The sequence below is a fragment of the Gossypium hirsutum genome, chromosome D07 (genome assembly GCF_007990345.1).
Source record: "Gossypium hirsutum isolate 1008001.06 chromosome D07, Gossypium_hirsutum_v2.1, whole genome shotgun sequence".
Lineage (NCBI taxonomy): Eukaryota > Viridiplantae > Streptophyta > Magnoliopsida > Malvales > Malvaceae > Gossypium > Gossypium hirsutum.
In genome coordinates this window covers 9,370,131-9,397,209 of record NC_053443.1, presented here as the reverse complement: position 1 = coordinate 9,397,209, position 27,079 = coordinate 9,370,131, and the positions used below count along the sequence as shown (strand labels likewise).

Genomic DNA, 27,079 nt, shown 5'->3' with positions numbered 1-27,079 from the left:
AGTAGAGTATTCACTATATGAGGTCTCTCTTCTTTGTTTTAGAAGAGAAGATATTGGCTTGGAACTGGTCCATTATATCATGATTGCCTCATTCGTAAGCTTGAATATAGATTGAAGTTAGAGTATGGCTTGGATACACTCCATGTAATCATCTTTAGAATTATTGACTTTGAAAAATTGAAAACATTAATAAGATTTGATCTATGTGAATATGATGGTTGTTATTAATGACATTCTGAAGATACTCCTTTCTTATTGGCAATGATTATTTTTTTTCATTGAACGCTTGAGATATAATAAAATTTTTATACAGTATTAAAGGTAAAGTAGCATAATTTGAATCGGCGTCAAAGAAAACTTTTCGTGAGTGAAAGAACTACTTTGATGTAAGGCACTTAAGTTTCCAAAATAGTATAGGAGAACGCAATTCATGCATAGGAGATATGCTTTTGATGCATAGCATTTTCCACTTCAACAATTCAAGTGTCCTTAAGTTTTTAGGAGTTTAAATATGTTCTAAATTCATGTAGTCTTCGTACATTTAGTTAATTTATTTTTTTAAAATTTTGAAAAAATAAAAATTTAATTGTTAACCCCATTAAAATGTTACATTAACAAATTCAATAAAAAAATTAATAGTTCTAATAAATAGACCTGAATTCTTTTATCCATAATACAAATTGAGGAGGGAAATGAGCAACAACAAAGTTTGAACCTTATTATTTGAGGTGCTAACAAGAGACTTAACCACTATTCCCTTGTGCCATAGACAAATGAATTTTAATGTTGAAATCTAAAAATAAAAAGATTAAAATTTTAAAAAATAAAACTATAAGAACTAAATTCTAAACATGCGAAAAGTAAAACATTTGGAACATATTTTAACATTTTTTGACTCACCGAATGTGTTATATTTTGTAAAAAAAAAATCTAAATTACCAACAAGTGTTTGGTGTTGTGATAAAAACACATTGCACTCCTAAGAAGAGAATGCGAGTTCAAACCTTGGGGACCAGATTGTTAGGAGAGGCATCCCAAACATCGAACATGAACAGTAACATGAACATAGATAATGCCAAAAAAAGGCACAATGACTTATTTGATCCTCCAATTTTACAAAAAAAAATCATTTTAGCCCTCCATTTATTTTTCGTCTCTTTTAGCTCTTAAACTTGCACTGTTTGTCAAATTACCCTTAAAATTGATGGAAAAGTTAATGTTCTTTTAACTTTACTGACGTGGCATACACGTGGATGCCACGCCAACAATTAATTAATTTTTAAAAATTTTTTAAAAATAATTTTGAAAAATTAAAAAGTATTAAAAATATATTTTAAATTTTAAAAAATAATTAATATCTAATGGCCCACGTTGATGCCATGTCAGTTAATTTTTTCATCCGATGAATTGACAAATAATACAAGTTTAAATGCTAAAAAATGCAAAAAAATAAGTGGAGGACTAAAATGATGTTTTTTATAAAGTTAAAGGGTGAAATCATTGTGGCAAAAAAAATTCTCAAAATAGTAATTTGATATATAAAAAATTTATAATTAGAAGATTAAAAGAAAAAATGTGCATGACATTTTTCCAATTCAAATTTAAAATCTACTTATCTAAAATTGGATCAATTGGAGGGAACGGATGTCCCATCGTTGAAGACAATAAAAAATTAACAAATGTATATTTTATTTACTGAATTTTAATTCGATTAATATATTTATTATTGCAATAATTTGAATATGTCGAAGTCGCTTTCAACACCAAAAAAAGTCCCGTATGGTGTGTTTATATTTCACTTGCCGCATACTCACAGACAGTGTCGCCAATCGCCATGCCTTACTTAGATAACCTTATCGAATAAACCCGATCTCACTATTTTTTAATTGGTCGACATCATTCTCTACCTGGATTTCACCTTCATGCTTTTATCCTTCATCTCATTTGGGTTTATCCGCCCCCACATTTTAAGATTAAAGATTAAGAAATAATTTAAGAGCAGAACCGGGTTTGGTCTTAGGATCCCAACACCTAATCCCGACAACCATTTGTTTCATTTTGATTATATTATTCATAAATCACTATCCTCCTCCCCCATTTAATAATATTTGTAGCCATCCATCAAAATAATAACAATAGGTAATTGTTTTGCCTTCACAGAAATAACATTAATAACACACACACACACACAAAAAGAAGAAGAAGCAATCCAATGGAAGCTAGATACATACAACCAACTTTTAAATCAACCTCTCTCACGGTTCTTTCTTTGGTTTAGATCCCATTTGGTTTCAACATGTCTTTAAAGTTGCTTTGGTTTGTATCTTCCCAATCAAACTTGGGGTTCCTTCATCATGGGAACCGGTCCTTGCCATGTCCTAATTTGTTGTTCCAACACAGAGCAGGTAAAGGTAAGAATCAGAGATGGAAACCCCATTTTTGTTCTTTAAGGACTCATGTTCCTGGTTCAGAAGGGTTAAGAAGAAGCAAGGTGAAGGTCACTGTGATGTCAACCATGGCAGCCACTAGCTCAGCAGGTGAAATAGCTATGTCATCAGAGGAGAAGGTTTACAATGTGGTGTTGAAACAGGCAGCTTTGGTTAAGAAGCAATTGAGATCACCTCGTGGGGATGTTGTTGTACCTGGTGATTTGAGCTTGTTAAATGAAGCATATGATCGTTGTGGTGAAATTTGTGCCGAGTATGCAAAAACCTTTTATTTGGGTTAGCCTTTTCTAATTCTTGTTATACAGTAGCTTTGAATTAGAGTTTCGATCAAATACTAGAAAAAAAAAACAATTATGCTTAATTTTGCCTTGTCTAGGAACTTTGCTGATGACCCCTGAAAGACGTAGGGCTATATGGGCTATCTATGGTGAGTCTTTTAAGTGTATGATGTATGACAGTAATTATTTGATCACTTTCTTATGATGTTATATGCATTTATACAGTCTGGTGTCGGAGGACCGATGAGCTCGTTGACGGACCAAATGCACCGCATATAACTCCCACTGCTTTAGATAGGTGGGAAGCAAGGTTGGAAGATCTATTCAACGGTCGTCCGTTTGATATGCTCGATGCCGCTTTAGCCAACACGGTTAATAAATTTCCAGTCAATATTCAGGTTACTTGCATTAGACTGGCTTGTGCTTACCTTAAACTGAGCTAGAGAACAGCTTCTAGTTGGCATCCAACTTATATTGCTACCCATAGATCATTTTCCACTCTGTTTGCAGCCTTTCAAAGACATGATAGAAGGAATGAGGATGGACTTAAGGAAATCGAGATACAAAAACTTCGACGAACTATATCTCTATTGCTATTATGTAGCCGGCACTGTCGGGTTGATGAGTGTGCCTGTGATGGGCATTGCACCTGAATCTTTAGCTAGCACAGAGAGTGTGTATAATGCTGCATTGGCATTAGGGATAGCTAATCAACTCACTAACATACTCAGAGATGTTGGAGAAGAGTAAGTTGCATGGTGCTCTATGCATTAAAATGTACATTTTTTAAGTCTCATACTACATTTTGTACTTGAACTTGGTACCTGCAGTGCACAAAGGGGAAGGATTTATCTACCACAAGATGAGTTAGCACAGGAAGGACTATCAGATGAGGACATTTTTAGTGGAAAAGTAACAGATAAGTGGAGGAACTTCATGAAGAAACAAATAAAGAGGGCCAGAATGTTGTTTCATGAAGCAGAAAAAGGAGTTAAAGAGCTAAATGCATCGAGTCGATGGCCGGTAAGTAATCAATAAACTCGTCTTTCGACGTAACACGGAACATAATAACCAGTAATCAGTGTTTAAATTGTTAAAATGCAGGTATCGGCATCATTGATGCTATATAAGCAAATATTAGATGAGATAGAGGCCAATGATTATAACAACTTTACAAAGAGAGCTTATGTAAGCAAAGCAAAGAAATTAATTGCCCTCCCTGTTGCATATGTTAGATCTCTCGTGGCTCCATCAACAATTCGTTCTTCTCATCGGAATTAATTTCACTGTCCATCCAAATAAAGCTTAATGGTTCATTGTATAGTATTTGGATCCATGTATATTAGCATTAATTTTTTGGGAATGATTTGAAGCTTGGTGGGAGCATATGTGTATATATACTAAAATCATTTATACGACTAAAATATTCTAATCACCAAACTAGTTAGATTTACATTTGTTGCTTACATTTAGTTTTTTAGAAAATTTTACTTATGACGGGTGTTTATCATCGTATCAATAGTAACATCTATCTGAATTTTTTTGTCTCTTAACTATAAAAAGCTACAAGATGATTATCGAACTATTTAATTTTGTCTTTTTGATCACTAATTGACTAATGGTGACGGCTTTTAAAATTAGCATATTAGCAATTTTAACCCTTAACATTTATAAATTTTGTTAATTTAGTCTTAATTCTAAAGAAGGTTAACCCTCAACATTTACACATCGAGTAATTTGGTCTCTTTTTGGGTAAACTACATTAGTAGTATTCCAACTATTTTCCTGTTTTGGTCACCTAGCTATGAAAAGTTACAAAATGGTCAACCAACTATTAGTGATTTTCTTTTTTGGTCACCCAACTATGAAAAGTTACAAAATGGTCATTCAACTATTCAATTTTGTCTTTTTCGGTCACTCAACTATCTTAGATTTTTGGGTGTTTCCATTTTTACGTCACCTGTTGGTGATAAAAACAGACAAAATTGGATAGTTGCGTGTCCATTTTATAACTTTTCATAGTTAGGTGACCAAAAAAGAAATTTACTAATAGTTGGGTGATCATTTTGTAACTTTTTATAGATAGGTGACCAAAAAAAGAAAAAACCATATATAGTTGGATGACTACTGATGTAGTTTACCCTTTTTCTTTTTGCAATTTTGCTTTTCTTTGTAACATTGAGGGTTAATTTTAAAAGAATGAGAAAAGATAAAAATTATTATCCTGAGATTTTTTGGTGTTTTCATTTTTTTTATATATTTCAATCAAAATTGGCTGATAAATTTTTTTTCAGCTTTTTAGGTGAAAAGGTCATAAAAAAAATCAAATTACACAATGTGTAAATGTTGAGGGTTAGAAATTTTAGAATAAAAACTAAACTGATACAATATATAAAATTTGAGGGTTAAAATTACTATTATGTCAATTTTAAAAGCTACCATCATTAGCCTACTTGTACTTGTGAACAAAAACAACAAAAATTAAATAGTTGAGTGACCAAAAAACAAATACTAATAATTGGATGACTACTAATGTAGTTTATCCATATTTTTATTTATTTTATTTTCTCACCATAATATAAAGCTACATGGTAACTTTTAATTCGAAGTTAAACTAAAAGTACTATATTTAAGCTAGATTAGTTTAATCAAAAGACATTAAAATTTTATTCTTTGATAAATGAAAATAGTAATATAAGGTGATCAATAATTAGCGAGCTTCATGAGTTTCTTCCAAGCAGCTCGGTTAGAAATGGTCTCCCACCATGCATTCACATGCTTCCGTTGAGACACCATGTGCCACATCCCAACATCGTCGACCAAGTATCGAAGAGCGGGTAGATGGCTAAGGTCGGCCAAGGTGAATGAATCTCCAGCAAGATAGGCGGTGGTGGACAAGCGTTGCTCGTAGATGTCCAACACTTTTTCCAGCTTTTGTTGGCAGCTGAGCACTAAGACCGTATCACCCTGCTTGCCCATTCGTGGGAGGATCAACAGTTGAAACACCAAAGTGTAGACCAAATCGTTGAAGTTGTGGGCTTCTACTTCTAGCCATTGATCCACCATTGCTCGTTCTTCCAATGAGTTTCCAAGTAGGTTTGTACCTTGCTTTTCATATTTGGCTGCATAGTACCTTATGATTGCCCTAGACTCTGCCAAAAGCAAAATATTTACACATTTGAATATAAATATGAAAAGGGTAAATTACACCCAAGGTCACTAAACTAAGTTTACGTTTTAATCACTTAACTTGAAAAAGTAAGTTACAAAATGGTTATTTAACTATTTGAAAGTTTTTATTTAAGTCATTGGCTATTTAAATGGTTGATGCATGGCCGCCTTCTCTATTTACAACACTTGCACCAATCGAAACATCACAAATCTACAAACCAAAATCTAAACAACTTTCTTCTCCGATCTTCGACATTGGCTATCAGATCAATTTGGATATTTGGTATGTTCTTCTACTCGTCAATAGGTACTGATCACCTAGGGACGAAGCTAGAAAATTGCTTTAGAAGGGGCCAAAGATGAATCTTAAATTATTGGAAGCTAAAGTGTAATTTTATCATTATACAAACCTATACTTTCATAAAAGTTAAGGGATTAAATGGCAAATCTACCATTTGGGGGAGCAAGTAGGGATGGCAGAATCCAAGCCACTCAACGGATTCTAAACCAATCCGCTCCAAATGCAACGAACCTTTTCTTTTGAAAAGTGGATGCGGGACGGGGCGAGGTGGACTTTTTTCTTTTGGAGTGGGAGTGGAGTGATTATGGTAATTACTTGTCCCATCCTGACCTGCTCTAGATTGCCATTTTAATCCTTGTATATATAAGTTATTAAAAAGGTAAAAATATAATAATGTAATACTAAAAAAAGCTCATATATTTCATGTTTAAATATTTTTTTTGAAGAATTGTGTTTAAATATTTACTTGATTTTAAAAAGATCGAAAATATAAAAGATGAGTAGCAAAATTTGAATTGAAGCGGAGCGGGGATGGATATATCTAATATCCATGGAGATGATAGTAGTTTTCAAAATTATACATCTATAATAGAGTAAGGTGGATGGTGGAGTAGAATGTGCCAACTGTGGAGTTGTGATGGATTTAGCAATATTCGCTCTCGCCCCACTTCATTGTTATTCTTAGGAGCAAGGTCACTGCTTGCCCCCTTTATCTTCGTCCATGATCTACTGTACTAATTACCGAATCGTCGTATAAAGTTCGTTAGCCAAATTTAAAAAAAAATTAACAACCCAGTGACTTAAATAAAAAAAACATTAGAATAATTTATTGACTTAAATAAAAATTTTAAATAATTTAATAATTATTAATAGTTTAATAACACTATAATTTATCCTTAAAACCTTACAGGAACGCATCCCAAGAACCTTACCAAAAAGTTTGAAGTCACCATCCTCTATAGCTGGGACTTGTCCAAACGGCTGCAAAAAAAGAAAACGTCAAAATACTAAGAACCAAAAATAGTAAATATTATAATATAACAATGAATAACAAAGCAAAGAGACATGCAGTGCAGTACTTGACGAAGGAGGAAATCGGGTTTTTTATGATCGCCGGCTTCGAGATCGACATGGACGATCTGAAATTCAACCTCTTTCTCAAGAAGGCATGCCAATACCCTTTGAGGGCAAGCTGCCTTGATTGGACCGTACACTTTCACTACCATTCTTAAATTTTATTATTATTATGAACAAACTGATGGATTTTGATTTTGGTTTTAATTATAATTTTGCTAAGATATATATAAGATTGGGGGAGTGGGAATGGGGCAATGCTACTCACCCACCATCATATTGTTTCTTTGTGGGGGTTGTCACGTGCTAATATTCAATATTATGCTACCCTCCACATTCCATACAGTATTTGAGCCTTCCCCAATTCTATTTCTTTCACTTAAATTTTATTATCAGTCCCTATACTTTGTGAAAATTGTATATTTAGTCTTACTTTAATTTTATTAATTTTAATCTCGACTCAAACGGTAACAATTAAATCCGTTTGGTTAAATTTAATTACTAGTTCTGTATTATGCATACAAGTGTATATTAAGTTCATATTCTACAATTAGATCATTCTAAGTCCTTGTATTTTTTGAATTTTAAAATTTTAGTCTTGACACAGATGACTACCGTTAATCTATTAATTGAATTTTAAGTGAGTAATATGTGGAAATAACGAGCTGATATCGCATTACATATATTATAGTATGTTTATCGCATTGGATTTTGAAAATAACTTAACTTAATAAAACTTTAATAGTTGTCATTTGGTGAGGACCAAAATTTTAAAATTTAAAAAGTATAGGGACTAAAAATGACCAAATAAAAGTACATGGGTTAAATCCACAACTTTTGTAAAGTATAAAGACTAATAGCAGAATTAACCATTTCTTTACTCGTCAGTCTATCTCATAAGCAATCATCCTCTTCCATTTTCCTTAAATTTCCTTACAAACATTAAATTTAGTCCTTGTTTTGTTTTGTTTTTTCTATTTCAGAATAATTAAAAAAAATCTTAACATATTATTATTAATTTTGAATTAATTCACAATATATAAATAAAGGAATAGTGTTTCTCTTTTTGACACTAAACTGCCTTTATCAGAGATTATTTATATTTTATTTCCAATTTTACAGTTGACAGGTGAAATTGATGCGGAATTTTTAATTAAGTGGATTTTTTTTAACAGACCTTGTTTTAATGCAAATATTTAATTTCTCCATTTAAGTTGGGTTTAATGATTAAAATTATAAATTCATGAATGGGAAAAAAATTAAAAAAAAAATTTCCTCTTAATTTTAGTTTAATTTTGCCAAAGGAATTGAAGTTACCCATTTTTATTTCCAATTTAAAATAGTTGTGAAAATAATAAAGAAACATAAACGAAGGTAAGAAAGAAAAGCTTCTAATTTTGATGTGAAATCTTTCCTCTTTTTATAATTTCATAATATTTAAATATAGTAATATGGAAACAAAACTAAAAATGAAGAAATAAAATCTTTCTAATTTTGATGTGAAATCTTTCCAGTTTATAACATTAACATGGATTAGAAATGAATATATGGACATGTATGTTAGCTAATTAGCCAAAATTTGATTGCAAAAGCCATGTTTAATCTCTTGAAGAAGAAAATGGTGCCCAGGAAATTGTGGAAGAACTTAGTTTTACTATTTCAACCCAAAGTAAAAATCAAACGTCTTACAAAATCCCAAAATTAATAATAATTTCCAATCATAAACCATACAGCTTATGTCGAAGAGACGGAGTTTTTTAACAAGAAGAATGAAATATGGGAGGATCCAAGTGACGAAGAGGGCATCCCACTGTCAAAGGAAGTTGATGTGAAAGCAGAGGAATTTATCAATCGGTGCAAGGAAATTTGGAGGCTTGAAAGACAAAAATCCGAAGAGGAATTTCGAGAGAGGTTGGCTCGTAGTGCATGAATTTCTTGTTCTTCTTTTTATGAATATTTTTTATATGAGAAAATTTAATTAGATTTAATATCGACTGGCAATTTGATCTAAGGTTCTTCCTTTTCATAATTTAGAATGACATCTTTTTTTTCTTTTTGATGATTCGGATTCAATTCCAATGGTTTGATTATGGTATTAATATAAATTTTATTGTGTTAGGCTGGATTTCAAATTGTATCTATGCTAATATTAATTCAAAAAACATTAAAAAATATTTTACGATATTTTATATATTATCATATTCGTTACATTTAGACTGAGAGCGTAAGAGTAGACCTGTCCCTTCATTGATTGTTGTTTTTCAGCTTGCTTTCTCTTTTATATAATAGATGTTGAATTCTTATATTCAATTTACCAATATACAATATGGATAAATATAACCGAAATTCGTGGGATTGCAAAGCTTGGGCAAATATGAATGATTCTTATTATTTCATTCTTCTCAAGTTATTTATTTTTATATTAATTTGATTTGTTATTTTAAGTATCATTTTTAACCATGAAGTTTAATTTCTGATATATTTTTCAAACTAAAAATATGAATCAAAGAGACCCAGCCTCCAAGAAAAGGAATTTCAAACCAAATTCGATGGCAAATGCAGGAGAAAGGATAAGTTCAACTTAATCCATAAGCTTGCGTAGTTATGTCAATCTGTGTTTGCCAAAAATAACAAAATTTTAAATTTTTTAATATTTAGTTTTATGAAATGCTAATTCATGCAAGTTTAAATTAAAAATGACAAAAAATTAAGAGGATAAAGATTCGAGCTTATTTTTTAAAACAGTATAAATTAAACTACACCTGAATTTATTAAATTATTAGTAAGGCTACGTTATGATCATTTATTCAAAAGTAAACCTCACACTTTTCTTTTAATTTTTGCTACAAAGTATAATCTATAAAATTTATACAATTTTCAATTTAATTCATCATGAATTCGCTTGAGTTATAATTAAGGTTATAATTATAAACACAATAATTAATTGAGACAAAAGGAATTTAAGTTACGATTGTGTTGGAGTGGAACATGTCTGAACGTTTGTTTGTGTTGTTAGACTGACATCCACGAAAAGAAAAGAATAAAGCAATGCCCTTCAACTTTTTTCTCCTTCGGGTGGCCTAAGTTTCTTCTTACGTACACAAATTCTTTCCTTGATTTGATTAAGACTAGCATTGCATCCGAATCTTCTTTTTCTTCTCTTCATGCATTTGCATATATTTCATTATTCCTATCCCCCATCTGCACTTTATCATATACCATAACCCCAACCCCAACCCCATATATATATGTATGAACTACTTAGTATTGCATATTAAAGAAGAAACAAAAAATGACGTCTACATCGACCGGGAAGCTTAGTGACTCCATAGCTGACAACATACGCAATGCCTTGAAGCAGAGCCAGTCTTACATGAAACGTTGCTTTTCTAAGTACATGGAGAAAGGAAAAAGGGTTTTGAAAGCCCATGAATTGAGGGATGAATTTGAAAAAGTAATGGATGATAAAAATGAGACCTTGGGTACCATGTTTTCTTCAGCTCAGGTAAGTTTATTACATGCAAAAAAAGAAATGGAAAATGACATTTTTTGAAAGATTATGAGGTGTTTTATAATTTTCAGGAAGCGGTTGTTACTCCACCTTATGTCACCTTTGCCGTAAGACCGACTCCGGGATGTTGGGAGTTTGTTAAGGTGAACTCCGTCGATCTCTCCGACGTCAAACAAATATCCTCCGCTGAGTACCTGAAACTCAAAGAGACGATCGCCGATGAGAATTGGTATGTTAATTTATGCTATGGCATTGTATCTTCAAAAGGCGTATGTGTTTACGTCTGTGTGTGTATTTAAGTGTTTAATGTTTACTACAGGTCGAAAGATGAAAATGCATTAGAGGTGGATTTTGAAGCATTTGATTTCTCGATGCCAAAATTAACATTGGCTTCTTCTATTGGAAAAGGACTTAATTTTGTGTCAAAGTACATCACTTCTAAGCTAAGTGGATCTGTGGATAATGCCCAGCCCCTTGTAGATTACTTACTCTCACTCGAATATCAAGGAGAGGTATATCTATATATATGCATATGTACATATATGTACGATAAAATGCAAATTAATGGTTGTTTTCTCAACCTGCAGAAACTTATGATAAACGAGACACTTAACACAGCAGCAAAGCTTCAATTGGCTCTTATAGTAGCTGAAGTTTCCCTCTCAGATCTTCCTAGGGATACCCCATACCAGAGTATTGAGCTAAGGTAAAAACAGAATAGAAAAAGATATGGTTCCATCATGCTTGATGATTGCTTAGTATATGTGTATAAAATTTTGTTGCAGGTTCAAGGAGTGGGGATTCGAGAGAGGGTGGGGTGATACGGTTGAAAGAGTGCATGAAACGATACGGTCACTCTCGGAAGTGTTGCAAGCACCTGATCCACAGAATTTGGAAAAGCTTTTTAGCAAACTTCCCACCATATTCAAGGTTGTAATCTTCTCTCCTCATGGATATTTTGGACAATCAGATGTGCTTGGTTTGCCAGACACTGGTGGACAGGTTGTTTATATTTTGGACCAAGTGAGGGCCATGGAGGAAGAATTGGTTCTCAAAATCAAATCCCAAGGCCTCAATATTAAGCCTCAAATCTTAGTGGTGAATACAAATTTCTCCCCTATAGTAGCAATTTACAGTTAGTTTCTAGCCTGAATGGTGCTTGATGAATGGTAATATTTGAGCATAATAGGTCACAAGACTCATACCTGATGCCCGAGGAACTAAGTGCAACCAAGAGAGGGAGTCCATCATCGGCACCAAATACAGTCAGATCCTCCGAGTGCCTTTCAGGACTGAAACCGGTATCCTACGCCGATGGGTTTCGCGTTTCGACATTTATCCTTATCTCGAGACGTTTGCTCAGGCATGTGTAGATCTCTCTACTCATCCATCTGCTTCCATTTTGGTCTTACTAACTGCCCACTTTTATTTGGATATCATTAGGATGTTACATCCAAGATCTTGGATGCAATGGAGGGTAAACCAGACCTTATTATTGGAAACTACACTGATGGGAACTTAGTATCATCTCTAGTAGCTAGCAAACTTGGGATAACACAGGTGTCTGTTTAACTTACACACACACACACACACACATACATATATGCTAATTTCTAACAAGTATTTCTATGTAGGCTACGATTGCGCATGCTTTAGAGAAGACGAAATACGAGGATTCAGACATCAAGTGGAAGGAACTTGACCCAAAGTATCATTTTTCATGTCAATTCATTGCTGATACAATTGCAATGAATGCTGCAGATTTCATTATAGCAAGCACATACCAGGAGATTGCAGGGAGGTTAGAGAATTAGCCATATCGAACTCTGACTGTTCATTTTTCTTGAAGTACCAGATCCAATATTGCTCACTTGTAACTTATTTTACCATGATTTGTGACATAGAATTCAATCATGTTGTTTGCAGCAAAGAGAGACCTGGACAATATGAGAGCCATGCTGCATTTACACTCCCAGGGCTCTGTAGAGTTGTTTCAGGCATCAATGTTTATGACCCTAAGTTCAACATCGCTGCTCCCGGTGCCGATCAATCTGTGTATTTCCCGTATACGGAGACCGGAAAACGATTCACATCATTTCATCCTGCAATTGAAGAACTTCTGTACAGTAAAGTGGATAATGATGAACACATGTAAGTGAAGGTCTATTGAATTATATTTTGCTTCAAATCACTTGGGATTATTCAACATCTTATTGAATTATTTTGCTTCAAAACAGTGGTTATCTAGCAGACAGGAAGAAACCTATAATTTTCTCAATGGCAAGACTTGATACAGTGAAGAACTTGACTGGATTAACTGAATGGTACGGTAAAAACAAAAGGCTAAGAAGCTTGGTCAACCTTGTAATAGTAGGAGCCTTCTTTAATCCCTCTAAATCAAAAGATAGAGAAGAAATGGCTGAAATAAAAAAGATGCACGCACTCATAGAGAAATACCAACTCAAGGGCCAAATCCGATGGATAGCCGCGCAGACAGACCGTAACCGAAACGGCGAACTCTACCGTTGCATTGCCGATACAAAGGGTGCATTTGTTCAGCCAGCTTTATATGAAGCATTCGGTCTTACAGTGATCGAAGCAATGAACTGCGGTTTGCCGACCTTCGCAACCAATCAAGGAGGCCCTGCTGAGATCATTGTGGACGGAGTTTCCGGTTTCCATATTAATCCCACAAATGGAGATGAATCAAGCAACAAAATTGCTGATTTCTTTGAGAAATGCAAAACCAATCCTGCATATTGGAATCAGTTCTCAGCTGATGGATTGAAACGCATAAATGAATGGTAATAAAACAAGTTACAACCATGGCTGCTCATTTCTTTTGCAATATTAAAGCGCTGACTTGGGTATTTTTTTGGGGGGCTTGTAGCTATACCTGGAAAATATATGCAAACAAGGTATTAAATATGGGATGCATGTATGGGTTTTGGAAACAATTGAACAAAGATCAGAAACAAGCTAAACAGAGATACATTCAAGCATTTTATAATCTAATGTTCAGGAATCTGGTATATATATATATCTTTCTCTATTACTGGTTCACCTTTCATTGCTTTGATTTTATATCTGTTTATTAATATTAAAAAAACATTTTACAGGTAAAAAATGTTCCTTTAGCAAGTGATGAAACTCAGCAACCAGACTCAAAGCCAGCAGGCAAACCACAGCCTACACCGAGGCATGTCTAACTTCCATTAAAAACCCTTTCTTTAAAATCCGAGTCTGAGTAATATAATTTCTACTATTAAAGATTTCTGGGAAAAAAAACCAACCATTAACAAATCTACATGTTCCATTTATGCAGCACCAAGCGATCGCAGTCACGACTTCAAAGGTAGAAATGATGTTTTATTTATGTTTCCATATTCTGCAATGTATGAAAACTCACTGAAAGCATTTAACGATGGTCTCCAGGTTGTTCGGAGCTTAGTCAACACAGCTGTATATTGATCAACACTGATCTGCAATGGTGGATGTTTATTTGTTTCATTTGGAGATTATTGTTACATTATTAATCATGTAATAATTTGTTTCAAAATAAGATGAAAAAAAAAAGTACTTTGAGGCCACTGATTTTATTATAACTTCAATGGATTTGCTACAAGTTTTAGCAATGTTGAGCTTTCGGCAAATGAGCTTCAGGTTTTTTATCATTGATTTGACTGAGTCAAATAATATATTTCATTATCTTTAATTATTTGTGTGCCTTTGGTTTCCAATAGGATTTATTTGAAGGTGATCTCAAAAGATTAAAGGTAAACTTCATTGCTAATTACGCAATTGATGATTAGTTTTTTATTTAATTATGAAAAAGTTGTAAAGTGATTACTCAATTATTTGATTTTGTTTTTTTTTGGTCACTTGACTAAATGGTTAATAGGAAGATAATGTGATAGCTTTTAAATTTGACATACAATAATATTTATACCTATCAATTTAATCTTAATTCTAAATAAATTAACTCTTAAAATTCATATATAATGTAATTTAGTCTTTTTTGTAGTTTTGCTTTTTTATTTGTGACATTTTACTTAAAAAGCTAAAAAACAAATTTAGTAGCTAAATTTTATCTAAAATATACCAAAAATAAAAATACCAAAAAAATCCTAGATAATAATATTTATCTTTTTTATTCTTTTAAAATTAATCTTTAATATCACGAAAAAAAGTAAAACTACAAAAAAGACCAAATTACATAATGTGTAAAATTTAAGGATTAAATTGTTTAGAATCAAATACTAAATTAACATAATGTATAAATATTAAAGGTTAAAATTACTATTATATCAATTTTAAAAGCTACCAATTTAACGGCGAACAATGAAAAAAGAAAAAGTTAAATAATTGAGTGGTATTTTATAACTTTTTATAATTGGACTGAAAAAATTACTAATAGTTGGATAATTAATATTTAAATTTAAAGGTAAGAAATGTGAGGAGGAATCAGGAACTTCATAAATCATACAATAAAACCAAAAAATTTTATTAATGAATCATAAGGCCATTTTACCAAAAAAATCCATTTTTAATTAAAATTTATCGAAATGGGCCACTTTTTTAATTATTTACCGGAATGAGCCAATTCCGCGAAATCGTTGCCACGTAAGCGCGATGTCAGGGTACGTGGATGCGATGACACGCGCGCGTGAACAGTACCCCAACGGTCAAAAATTTGACCGTTGCCCCCCCCAACGGTCAATTTTTTTTTACTATAAAACCCTCCTACCCCTTATTTTTTCACAAACAAATATTCTCTCAATTTCCTTCCAAAATTCTCTTAAACTCTCAAATTCCTTCCAAAATCCTCTCAATTTCCTTCAAAAAATCTCTCAAATCCATATTAAATTTCTTTTTCCATTCAATTTCATTTTTTTAAAGAAAATTTTAAATATTTTTACTTTTTTAAAATAATTTTAAAATTTTTAATATTTTCAACAATGGCCGGATCATTAATACGTCTTGATAGGAATCACATATCGGTGGAGCAAATGAAAATGGTAAGTATTAAATTTAAATTTTAAATTTTATTTAAGATATTTTTATTTATGTATTTGTAGATAATTATTAATTTATTTTTTGTTATAAAAGTCTAAAGATCAGGTATTGGAATGCAATATTCGGAATATGCATGATCCTCCATCACCGTTAGTAGAGAACTACCTGCGGGAAACGGGATTTTGGCACGTGGCAACGGTAGGCCGGGGATGCAAGTTGGAGCCGAAACTGATAAGTGGGTTAATCGAGAGGTGGAGACCCGAGACGCACACATTTCATCTTCCATGTGGAGAGTGCACTATCACTCTAGAAGATGTCCATCTGCATTTGGGATTGCCGGTGGACGGGCACCCAGTCACCGGGTTTGCCCAATCTAGCAATTGGGAGGCGGTGTGCTACGAGCTTTTGGGCGCTGTTTCGAATAAAATGGATGGAGGTAAGGTGGAGATGGGCTGGTTACGTGCCACATTCCCCGATCTGAATGTAGATTCAACCAAAATTGAAAGAATCCGATATGCTCGAGCATACATTCTTCAAATAATTGGAGGCTATCTGATGGCCGACACGTCACGGAGCCGTGTACATCTAAGGTGGCTGCTAAAACTCGTTGATTTTAGAGCAGCCGGTGAATTAAGTTGGGGGTCTGCCGTCTTGGCAACATTATATCGGGAGATGTGCGGGGCGACCAAATCGAGGAGAGCAAAAATCGGAGGTTGCCTATCACTACTGCAATCATGGGCACGGTTTCGCTTTCCATTTCTACGTCCTCGAGTGAACCACCCATATACATTCCCACTCGTAACGAGGTAAATTTTATATTACATTTTGAAATTGTTATGTAAATTTTGTAAGAATAAAAGTATGCTAAAAATTTATTTAATTAGGTGGAACCATCCGGCAAGTTATCGTGGATTACCGTCTGAACTTGAAGATATACGGCTTCTATTGGAGCAACGGTCGGAAGCAGAAGTAAGTATTATTGCAAATAGATATTTCTATTGTAACACCCCTTACCCGTATCCAACACCGGAATAGGGTACGAGGCATTACCAAAACACATACACTTGTAAACGTATTTAACCGAGTTATAAAATTTCATCAAAATTAAAACTTTCAAAATAATTAACATGTTTCTATAACTTTTCCCAATATATCCTCAAAATATTATAATCATAATAATTAGGGCCTGCGAGACCCGATACATACTATGCAATTTAATGCTTCATTTCCATTTCATTCAATTCGCAATTTCTCATGCTCATAATTTAAATCATATCACTAGCAATTTCCATTTAATTCACGTGCAATTCAATGACATCAAATTCAAAACTAATACGTATTTACCATTTAACTCAATGTTTATTGATTATACCATTCAATAACACATTTATGAAATTCTCAATTTAGCAATGAAAATATCACTTTAGTTTGAATAACAATATCGTCCTGATATAAATACACTACCACTTATCCATTTACTTTAATTCTTTTGGGCCCATTTGTCACTTACCATCCTTAATCAAATTAGGGAACGGTCACGGAAAATTGAGTACTTCACTTTCACTTTGCCATAGTATAACTATGGTCTTACGTATGATCACTTATCACTTGTCCCTGATCAGATAAGTGTAGCCACCTATCACTTTGTTTCTTGATCAGATAAGTGTAGCCACCTATCACTTTGTTTCTTGATCAGATAAGTGTAGCCACTTATCACTTTGTTTCTTGATCAGATAAGTGTAGCCACTTATCACTTTGTCTCTTGATCAGATAAGTGTAGCTAAAGCTATCACTTATCACTTTTCACTTGTCACTTGATCAGATAAGTGTAGCCGAAGCTATCACTTATCACTTTGTCACTTGATCAGATAAGTATAGCCGAAGCTATTACTTATCACTTTCCACTTGTCACTTGATCAGATAAGTGTAGCTAAAGCTACCACTTATCACTTTGTCACTTGATCAGATAAGTATAGCCGAAGCTATTACTTATCACTTTCCACTTGTCACTTGATCAGATAAGTATAGCCGAAGCTATTACTTATCACTTTCCACTTGTCACTTGATCAGATAAGTGTAGCTAAAGCTACCACTTATCACTTTGTCACTTGATCAGAAGTACTCAAATCCGGCGTTCCGCTCAATTTGATCATTTATTCATATATCAGGCTTACCAACATGTGTTAATTCATAAACCATTCATGGTATTATTTCATGCCAAATCATATACTGAATATACCATACACACATACTATGAAACTTTATTTTCACACATGAGCTTAAACCATGACCAATAATGCACAAAAATAAGCATCATTCATATTTCATCGTTTATGAGTTATAATCAAACATATGACCATTTATACACGAATCATTCATATATTTCCCAATTTTCCTCCTCCTCCTCTCCATTCCACATCCTTAATGTGTATAACACACTTAAACAACATTAACCATAATTTCAATATTCACTAACATGTATATTCAAAGCTGTTTATCCGAGTCAGAGTCACTAAATTATTTTTATCCGGACCTACAGAGCTCCAAATTAAGATCCGTTAATTTTCCCTGAAACTAGACTCACATATCTTCATACCATAAAATTTTCATAATTTTTGGTTCAGCCAAATAGTACAGTTTATTCTTTAAAGTTTCCCATGTTTCGCTGTCTGACAGTTCCGACCACTCTTCACTAAAAATTAATTATCTCATTGTACAGAATTCAGATGATGTTTTAGCTTGTTTCTTCTAAAAATAGACTCATTAAGGATTCTAACCATATAAACTATAACTCATAATCATTTTTGTACAATTTTTAATGATTTTCCAAAGTCAGAACAGGGGAACCCGAATTCATTCTGACCTTGTCTCACAAAATCTATTATATCTCATGATTTACAATTCCATTGCTCCCATCATTTCTTTTATAAGAAACTAGACTCAATAAGCTTTAGTTTCATATTTTATTCATCCTCTAATTCAATCTCTACAATTTTTGGTGATTTTTCAAAGTTACACTACTGCTGCTGTCTAAAACTGCTTTAGTGCAAAATATTGATTTCCATTTTGCCCCAAATTTCACAGTTTATACAATTCGGTCCTTTCTCAATTAACCCCTCAATTAATCTAATTTTCTCAATTAGTACTTTACTAGACATTATAAGTTGTTACACAACTATTGAAATTCAGAATTTCCACATATAACTCTATCTTCAAACTCTTTTACTATTAGGTCCCAAACATTCACTTTCTATTCAATTCTTTCAATAAAATCAGCATATGAACAATTTAAAGCTCTAATTTCATGCTAAATCATCATATACTTCCAGCACATATTCATATCAACTTTCAACTTCTTTCATAAAATCAAAAACTAATGGATTTAACAAGTGGGCCTAGTTGTAAAAGTCATAAAAATACAAAAATTTCAAGAAATAGTCAAGAATTGAACTTACTTGTAATAAAAATATGAAGAACCAGCTTGAAGAAGCCCTTCCATGGTGTTTTAGCTGATCAGAATTCAGAAAAATGAAGAGAAATCTAGATAATTCCACTTGGGTCCTAACTTTATTAAGCAAATTTTGCAATTTTCCAATTTTGCCCTTAATTCTCCTTACTTTCTTGCTGATTTCATGCCTCTGCCGTCCAGCCCAAATAGACCTTGGGTCTATTTGCCTTTAAAGCCCTCTTCCTTTTATCATTTAAGCTATTTAATCATTTCCCAAAATTTTGCATTTGTTACAATTTAGTCCTTTTTGTTCAATTAATTATCGGAACTTTAAAATTTCTTAACGAAACTTTAATACTAACTTTTTAACACTCCATGAATATTTATAAAAATATTTATGGCTCAGTTTAAAATCTCCGAGGTCTTGATACCTTATTTCGATTCTAATTATTTTAATATTTATTTCTATTGCACTATTCACTATTTCAAAAATTTTCCTAACTTCATATTTAACTTATACTTACTAAATTAATAATATTTTCTACCCATTTGTCGAATTTAGTGATCTCGAATCACCGTTCCGACACCTCTGAAAATTCAAGCCATTACATTTTTTTTTTCGTCGGATTTGTGGTCCCGAAACCACTGTTCCGACTAAGCCTAAAATCGGGCTATTACATCTATACATTCGCTAGTGGATTGATGTTTAGTATTTAGTATTTAGTATTATGTATATAAGTAATATTTCTATCATGTTCATGTAGTTTCAATGGACACCATACGAGGATCCGACAGTCCAGGCAGTAATCCCGGAAGAGTTTTTACAAAATCCGAACGCTTGGCACGTGAAAGTGGTGTTGATCAACTATGCAACCGTGGAGCCCCACCAGACAGACAGAGTCCTACGACAGTTTGGATGTAGACAATCGATCCCTGCGGACCCTGAGGTGTTTGACGAGCACCACAAAATCGACCTTCGGCTATTAGGTACGGATTGGACTAGATACTAGAGGTGCTCATGGGTTGGGCGGCCCGGCCCGGCCCGAAGGCCTGCCCAAAATTTGAGAGGGTTCGGGTAAAAAAATAAGCCCGAAATATGGGCTCGGGCAGAAAAAGAGGCCCGTTTAGAAAACGGGCCGGGCCTCGGGTAAAATTTTTTTGGCCCGAGGCCCGGCCCGGCCCGGTTATAATTAATATATATTTATTATTATTATTTATTACATTTACAATTTTACATTTTAGACTTTTAGTTACCTACAGTACTTACCTTTCCCATTTCCCCCACCCGTTCAAACTTCAGAATCCCTAACCCCTTCCCTTCCCTCTTCCTTTTTTTTTCCCCCAAATCGAAAACCCCACCTCCACCTCCACCGATCCACCATCCCACCTCCGGTGTACGGTCCTCGACAACTCCACCTCCAGGCTCCAGTTCCACGACGCTAGCGTTGTTGTTGTTCTCTACTTCTCTTCACTTTGATTCTTCTGCAACTTCCGAAGGTATTCTTTTTTATGCTTTATGTTTTATGCTGTCCAAAGATTTGTTTTTGTTTTCTTTTTAAATGTTATGTAATGTTCGAACTTCGAAGGTATTATTTTTATGTTATGAACTGTTGAAAAATGTTATCTTTTTGTTATTATGAAGCCCCAAAGTTTCTTCACTTCGATTCTTTTTATGTTCACTGTTGAAAAATGTTATCTTTTAAGCCCCTGTTTTCACTATGTTTGATGCTGTATTATTTTTATGTTCTTTGGGAATTTTGTTTTATGTCTAATTTATTTGCTTTTATAAGAACCAAATGACTAATCTTCTCTGAGAGTACATGTATAGGCTTGAGGAGGGTCTTATTTTGTTTTATGGATATAATATCGGGAGAGGGTTAGGGGAAGACAGGGTTTGAAATGATGTCATTTAAGTGCTTTGTTTTCTGTCTGTTTGTATATTTTATATGGTTGACTAATTCACAATTTCACATTCAAAGTTAAAATTTCTCATCGACATATAAGAATGTTAAATTAGATAAAGCAGGTTTTGAGAAATTAATTACAGATTGAATTCACGTTAGAGGTTAACTTTTTGGCCTCTTGAATTGCGAATTGGGTTTAGTTTATTCCTTTAAATAGGGTAGCATATGCAGAAAACATGTGCCAATGCTCTACATGTATTTTGTGTACAATATTCTGGTTGACATTAAAAATGGTTACATTCACAGATCATGCCCCAGCTTTTGGGTTTAGTTCCATTATGAAAAATTTTCCATTATGAGGGTCTTATTTTATGTCTGTTTGTTTCTGGTTAATCTAAGTTTATAAAAGTGTATAATAAAAGTGTTGTTGCAATATATATATTCCCTTCCATTTAAAGTGCTAAATGTTTGTTTATATGTTTATATATTTATATGTTTGTTTATATGTTTATATCTGGAAATAAAGCTCTCGGAATTTTGAAATTGCATGGGATTCGAGCTTAATGAATTTATTATAATGTTTACTAAGATCACACGCTTAGTTTCTCCATTTAATCTCATCTTTTTTTCTTTGCTTTGTTATATTGCAGAAACAATCGACATTGAAATAGAATTTGGCTTACATTAGCTTCCTTTCCCGTAAGCTTTCATTTACATTTTCTTTTTACAATTTGGTTTAATTTGATTTTCCTTTATTTTACTTTGTACAACATTTTGCAGATTAGCAGATTTCCCCGTAAGCTAAACTTGCTTATCTAGTATCTACTAGTAGGAAAATAATGGGATTGAGAAATACAGATACTTCTATTTAAGATTTTGGATTGGATTTATGCAGTTTGAATTTCATTAATTTCTTTTTTGGTACATATGTAATTTAGCTTATAGAATAAGTATGACTATCTCAATTGTTTAAACGCAAAGGATGTTTTCTAGGTTAGGTTTATATTATATATTTAATAATTTGCCTATTGTTTATATATAAATTTGAAATCTAATAAATGTTTTTGTTCCATTCAATTCTTATTCCTTTTTATTTGCATTTTAATTTTGTTTGCGTTTTCCTCTACATAACGGTAACGAACTTTCAAAGTTAAACTATTTTATCTAGTTTTCATTTGTAGACCATGATATTTTTTAAAATTATTTCAAAATTTTTTTATACAAGATAATTTTAAAGATAACTGATTGTATCTTAAAATTGTTTCAAATGTTAGATGAATTTTATTAAAAAAATATTTAATAACAAATTATATATTTATAATTTTTAAAAGATTAAATTAAATTTTTATTGTTTTAAAGAGTTCAAAGTACAATTTTTATTATTTATAACAAATTAAAGAGTTATTAATTTAAAATTCTATATATTTATAACAAATTAATAACAAATTAATTTAAAATTCTATATATTTATAACAAATTAAAGAGTTATTAATTTAAAATATTTAATAACAAATTATATGGATGAGTAGTGTTTTTTTGTTAATATAACAGCAAGTTAATTAGTATTTAGTAGTTTAAAGAGTTACTAAATTAAAATTCTATATATTATAAAAGTATGCATCCAATCTAAGTGGATGAGTAGTTTTTTTTTTTGGTTAATATAACAGCAAGTTAATTAGTAGTTTAAAGAGTTATTAATTTAAAATTCTATTATAAAAGTAAGCATTTAAAGAGTTCAAACTTCAAAGTATGCATCTAAGCTACATCATCCTATTTGTTTTAACCTATTTGTATATTTAATAAAATATTTGTATATATATTCAGTAACCGATTTATAAGTAAGATTATTTTTGGATTTCAGGACTTCAATTTTTATGACTATGGCTAGTTCGAACACTCCTATACCTGTGGACGATGGGTTTAATGAGTACGAAAGTGCTGTCAAACGTCAAAAGTCTACCACTTCAAAGGTGTGGGATGAAATGACAAAGCTTGACTGCGAGAAATAAAATGAATTGAAGGCACAATGTAATCACTGTAAGACTATCTTCTCTGCTAAGTCTTCTAGTGGAACCTCTCATTTAAGACGTCATCTAAATAGCTGTTTGAAAAAAGTTAATAAGGACATCACTCAATACACCATAGCCATTCAGCCATCACCCGAAGGTGTTCCATCTATAAAAAACTACAAGTTTAATGCTGATGAGTGTCGTAAAGCTATTTCTACTTTTCTTGTGTGTGGCAAGCATTCATTTAGAACAGTTGAAGAACCTGCATTTAGATACATGATGAGAATTGCTAGTCTTAATTTTAAGAATATAAGTAGACATACAGCTGCTAGGGATGTCCTAATGTATTATGCAAAAGAGAGAGATCGTGTTAAAGAAGAGTTGGCTAAAGCACCTGGTTTAATTTGTCTAACTTCTGATAATTGGAATTCGGAGCATACTAATGATGAATATATTTGCATTACTGCTCATTGGGTTGACAAAGATTGGAAGCTACAAAAGAGAATCATAAGGTTTAGAGCTTTATTTCCTTCGTATGATGGTTTGAACATAGCGGATGAACTTGTTTTATGTTTATCTCAATGGGGAATAGATAAGAAAATTTTTAGCATTACTTTGGATAATGCTTCTTATAATGATGTTATGGTTTCTTGTCTTAAAAATCGTTTTCGTGCAAACTGAGCTATTTTGTGTGATGGTGCTTTTTTTCAAGTTAGATGTTGTGCACATATATTGAATCTTATAGTTAAAGCTGGTTTGGAACTTGCTGATGATGTTGTTGGTAAGATTCGAAATGGAATTAGGTACATAAAAAAGTCGGGAATTCGTAGGAAAAGATTTTATGATGTGGCTGACAAAAGTTTTCATTTGAATGTGACCAAAAAGTTGTGTCAAGATGTGTGTGTGATATGGAATTATACTTATTTGATGCTTGAATCTTCTCTTTACTATAAAGATGTGCTAGATTATTGGGGTCAACGAGATAAAGATTATCAAATATTTGCACTTTCTAATGAGGAGTGGAGAAATGTTGTTATTCTTTGCAAATTTTTGAAAGTCTTTTATGATGTGACTTGTATTTTTTCTGGTTCTAATTATCCGACGGCTAATCTTTATTTTAGAGGGGTTTGGAAGGTTCACAAGATCTTGCTTGATACAGTTAAAGGTTCTTATTCGTTTTTAACTCCAATGGTTAAGCAAATGCAAGAGAAATTTAATAAGTATTGGGCTGAGTATTCGTTGATATTGTCATGTGCTGCAATTTTAGATCCTCGTTACAAGTTGAATTATGTGCAGTATTGCTTTAATACAATCTATGGTGTTCATGCTTCAGATTTTGTTGAGACCATTCTTAGCAATCTTAGACTCTTATTTGATGAGTATGTCAAGAAATCTAAATCCACGTCTTCCTCTTTGGGTGGGAGTTGTAATGTTTCGAATAAAAATCCTGTTGATTCTGGTTTGGATGAACACAATGATAATAGTGCTGATTTTGGGGGATATTTTGATGAGAGTGATGATTATAAACGGTATTTAAATGAATCTAGCACTAGGAGTGAGAAGTCACAGTTGGACATTTATTTGGAAGAACCGGAGCTTGAGTTGAATAGTCAAATAGATGTTTTAGATTATTGGAGCAAAAGTTTAATTCAATACAATGAGCTTTCATTATTGGCTCGTGATCTTTTGGCAATTCCAATATCGACTGTAGCTTCCAAATCGGCTTTTAGCATGGGTAAAAAAGTTATCACACCTTTGAGGAGTTCACTTAAGCCAAAAACGGTTCAAGCCGTTGTTTGCTTGGATGATTGGATGCAAGTTAAGGGATTTTCAGCAGGTAATTATTATTCTCGTTTTATTGTTCGAATTTTATATTATTTTTTCATCAATTTGATTATCTAATTATTTATTCTTATTTCATGTTAGAAATTGGTTGCAAAAGGACAATGAGGACGATGACAACGATGAGGACGATGAGGATGATGATGTTTCTTCGGTAGCTTTTTAAGATGCTTTCCTTCTAAATATGTTGATGGACAATTTATATTTTGTTATGAAATTAAATATGTTGATGGACAATTTATATCTTGTTATGAAATTAAATATGTTGATGGATTAATGTATGAATATTATGGTTTGTTGCTTAATTTTCCAAAGTCATTTATATATTCCAAAGTCATTATGTTATTATGCAATATGCATAGAATATTTGTGACATTTTTTGACAGTTTTGGTATTATTTGACAGTTTTTTTGTAGCTTAAAAGTTAAAACTTAAAAGCAATAGCAGTGCTTAATTGCTTATTGCCCATTGATAATATGCTGCTAGTTCTTATTACTTGTATAATCATTTTTACTTTTATTCTCTTTTTTTAAGAATTGATTGTTACCTAAATGTCACAAATGTGTAATTATATACAATTAAATAACACCTAAATTCAATTAGTTGGTAATTTTTTAAACTTAAGAGTGTATTACTGTAATACTACATCAATTCTAACATAAAGTTTATACTTTATAGATAACATGATGAAAGCTATTATTTTAAATTTATTTTCATTATATACAAAAAAAGTATAATTTGATATTTGATTTAACTTTAATAACAATTAATTTAAACTTTTAAGCAAAAAAAGCAAAAAGCAAAAAAAAAAAAGGGCCGGGCCGGGCCGGGCCCGGGCTTCATATTTTTTTCACGGGCCGGGCCTGGGCTACATCTCAGGCCCATATTTCGGGCCGGGCCTGGGCCTGGGCCTAGTAAGCAGGCCGAAAATTTTTTTGGGCCCGGCTCGGCCCATGAGCACCTCTACTAGATACTGGTCAGAGTACATAGAAATGTGGGAAAATCGGCATGAATATCTACCAACTCGGAAACAAATCATCGTTCCTGAGTTAGCGTGCGTTCCAGAATACATGCCATGGTTTAGGATCCATGGAAAGCCGTATTTACTTACGCCAGAGGAGAGGCAGCGGGAAATACGTGTCGGAAGGGAAAGGCGCGGGCCTCTAAATCCAAGGGGACAAGACTACGAGGGCAGCTCCTCAACGAGGCCCAGACATTCACCCGGTTCATCATCAGCGGCCATGCAATCACCGTCCCCAACGAGAGCACCGACGCAGTCACTTGACGCAGCAATTCAACAGATGATACCCACGCATTCGCCTTTCCCTATGATGCCAGGTATGTTTCCTAGCCCTTATATGTACCCTAACCCGTACATGTATCCTTTTCCGAATCCTATGGCAGGTTGGAGCCAAATCCCCAGATCAGCTCCATTTCTTGTAATGCCGAGCGGACCACCGATAACTAGGTCAGTGGCGCAGGAGGGGTCGCAAGGGGGGCCGTCGGGGAGCTCTCCTTTTTACCAATCGCCAGCAACGCATGGCTTTCAAACTCCGTCGCCGTTCATGATGCAAACACCGTCGCCATTCATGATGCAAACACCTCCACATACACTATTCTTTGAAGGTGGATCATCGTCCCAAGTCCGACAACCAGATGCCGAACCGGAAGAACAACAATCACCACCGGAGGAAGAACAACCGCCGCCGGAAGCTAGAGGAAGGAGGAATCCAGCGCGTAACCGTCGACGGCCGCCATGTGGAACCGAATCCCCCGGTCATAGACATTGATTACTGTATTAAAATTTATCATTTGATGTAATGAAATACAAGTTTATGACGATGTAATACACATAGAAATTTTTCCAAGTTATTTTGATATAATTTGTTTAAAAACCCAACCCTAACCTAATTAAATTAAAAACCCTAACCCTAATTTAATTTAATTGAAAACCCTAACCCTAATTTAATTTAATTAAGAACCCTAAACCCTGACCTAATTTAATTAAAAACCCTAACCCTAATTTACTTTAATTAAGAACCCTAAACCCTAACCTAATTTAATTAAAAACCCTAACC

At 33.1% G+C, this 27,079-nt stretch overlaps 4 protein-coding genes across 7 annotated transcripts; 3 read left to right on the top strand and 1 right to left on the bottom strand.

Annotated features, from left to right (window-relative positions):
• Positions 1–2,249: 2,249 nt before the first annotated feature.
• LOC107953940 (phytoene synthase 2, chloroplastic-like) lies at positions 2,250–4,057 on the top strand. The gene is given in 6 exon segments (NM_001327616.1): positions 2,250–2,723; positions 2,824–2,874; positions 2,951–3,123; positions 3,236–3,471; positions 3,556–3,748; positions 3,830–4,057. Coding segments are annotated over 6 exon segments (1,257 nt in total). The 5' UTR covers positions 2,250–2,296; the 3' UTR covers positions 4,007–4,057.
• A 1,177-nt stretch (positions 4,058–5,234) lies between these two features.
• On the bottom strand, positions 5,235–7,594 carry LOC107953942 (glutathione S-transferase F12). Its single transcript, XM_016889388.2, has 3 exons — positions 7,277–7,594; positions 7,130–7,178; positions 5,235–5,877 (listed from the first exon to the last, which is right to left on the bottom strand). Exons 1-3 carry the CDS (start codon positions 7,421–7,423, stop codon positions 5,429–5,431), a joined length of 645 nt encoding a protein of 214 aa, XP_016744877.2. The 5' UTR covers positions 7,424–7,594; the 3' UTR covers positions 5,235–5,428.
• A 2,878-nt stretch (positions 7,595–10,472) lies between these two features.
• Positions 10,473–14,497, top strand: LOC107953943 (sucrose synthase 5). Of its 2 annotated transcripts, XM_016889389.2 has the most exons (14): positions 10,473–10,776; positions 10,854–11,011; positions 11,102–11,294; positions 11,370–11,488; positions 11,568–11,880; positions 11,972–12,145; positions 12,226–12,342; positions 12,417–12,583; positions 12,709–12,933; positions 13,020–13,586; positions 13,673–13,811; positions 13,902–13,981; positions 14,108–14,137; positions 14,218–14,497. In XM_016889389.2, exons 1-14 carry the CDS (start codon positions 10,564–10,566, stop codon positions 14,231–14,233), a joined length of 2,511 nt encoding a protein of 836 aa, XP_016744878.1. In that variant the 5' UTR covers positions 10,473–10,563; the 3' UTR covers positions 14,234–14,497. The 2 variants fall into 2 exon arrangements, 1 of the variants encoding a protein (XP_016744878.1); XR_005916077.1 differs by lacking the exon at positions 13,673–13,811 and having other exon boundaries at positions 10,476–10,776; positions 14,218–14,372.
• Positions 14,498–20,476: 5,979 nt separating this feature from the next.
• LOC107953944 (zinc finger BED domain-containing protein DAYSLEEPER-like) lies at positions 20,477–25,306 on the top strand. Of its 3 annotated transcripts, none has more exons than XR_005916076.1 (5): positions 20,477–20,743; positions 21,801–21,849; positions 23,012–23,178; positions 24,871–24,996; positions 25,086–25,306. XR_005916076.1 is itself a non-coding variant. In XM_016889390.2 (4 exons), exons 3-4 carry the CDS (start codon positions 24,087–24,089, stop codon positions 25,157–25,159), a joined length of 984 nt encoding a protein of 327 aa, XP_016744879.2. In that variant the 5' UTR covers positions 20,479–20,743; positions 21,801–21,849; positions 23,012–24,086; the 3' UTR covers positions 25,160–25,306. The 3 variants fall into 3 exon arrangements, 1 of the variants encoding a protein (XP_016744879.2); XR_005916075.1 differs by having other exon boundaries at positions 23,012–23,187; XM_016889390.2 differs by having other exon boundaries at positions 20,479–20,743; positions 23,012–24,996.
• Positions 25,307–27,079: the final 1,773 nt, after the last annotated feature.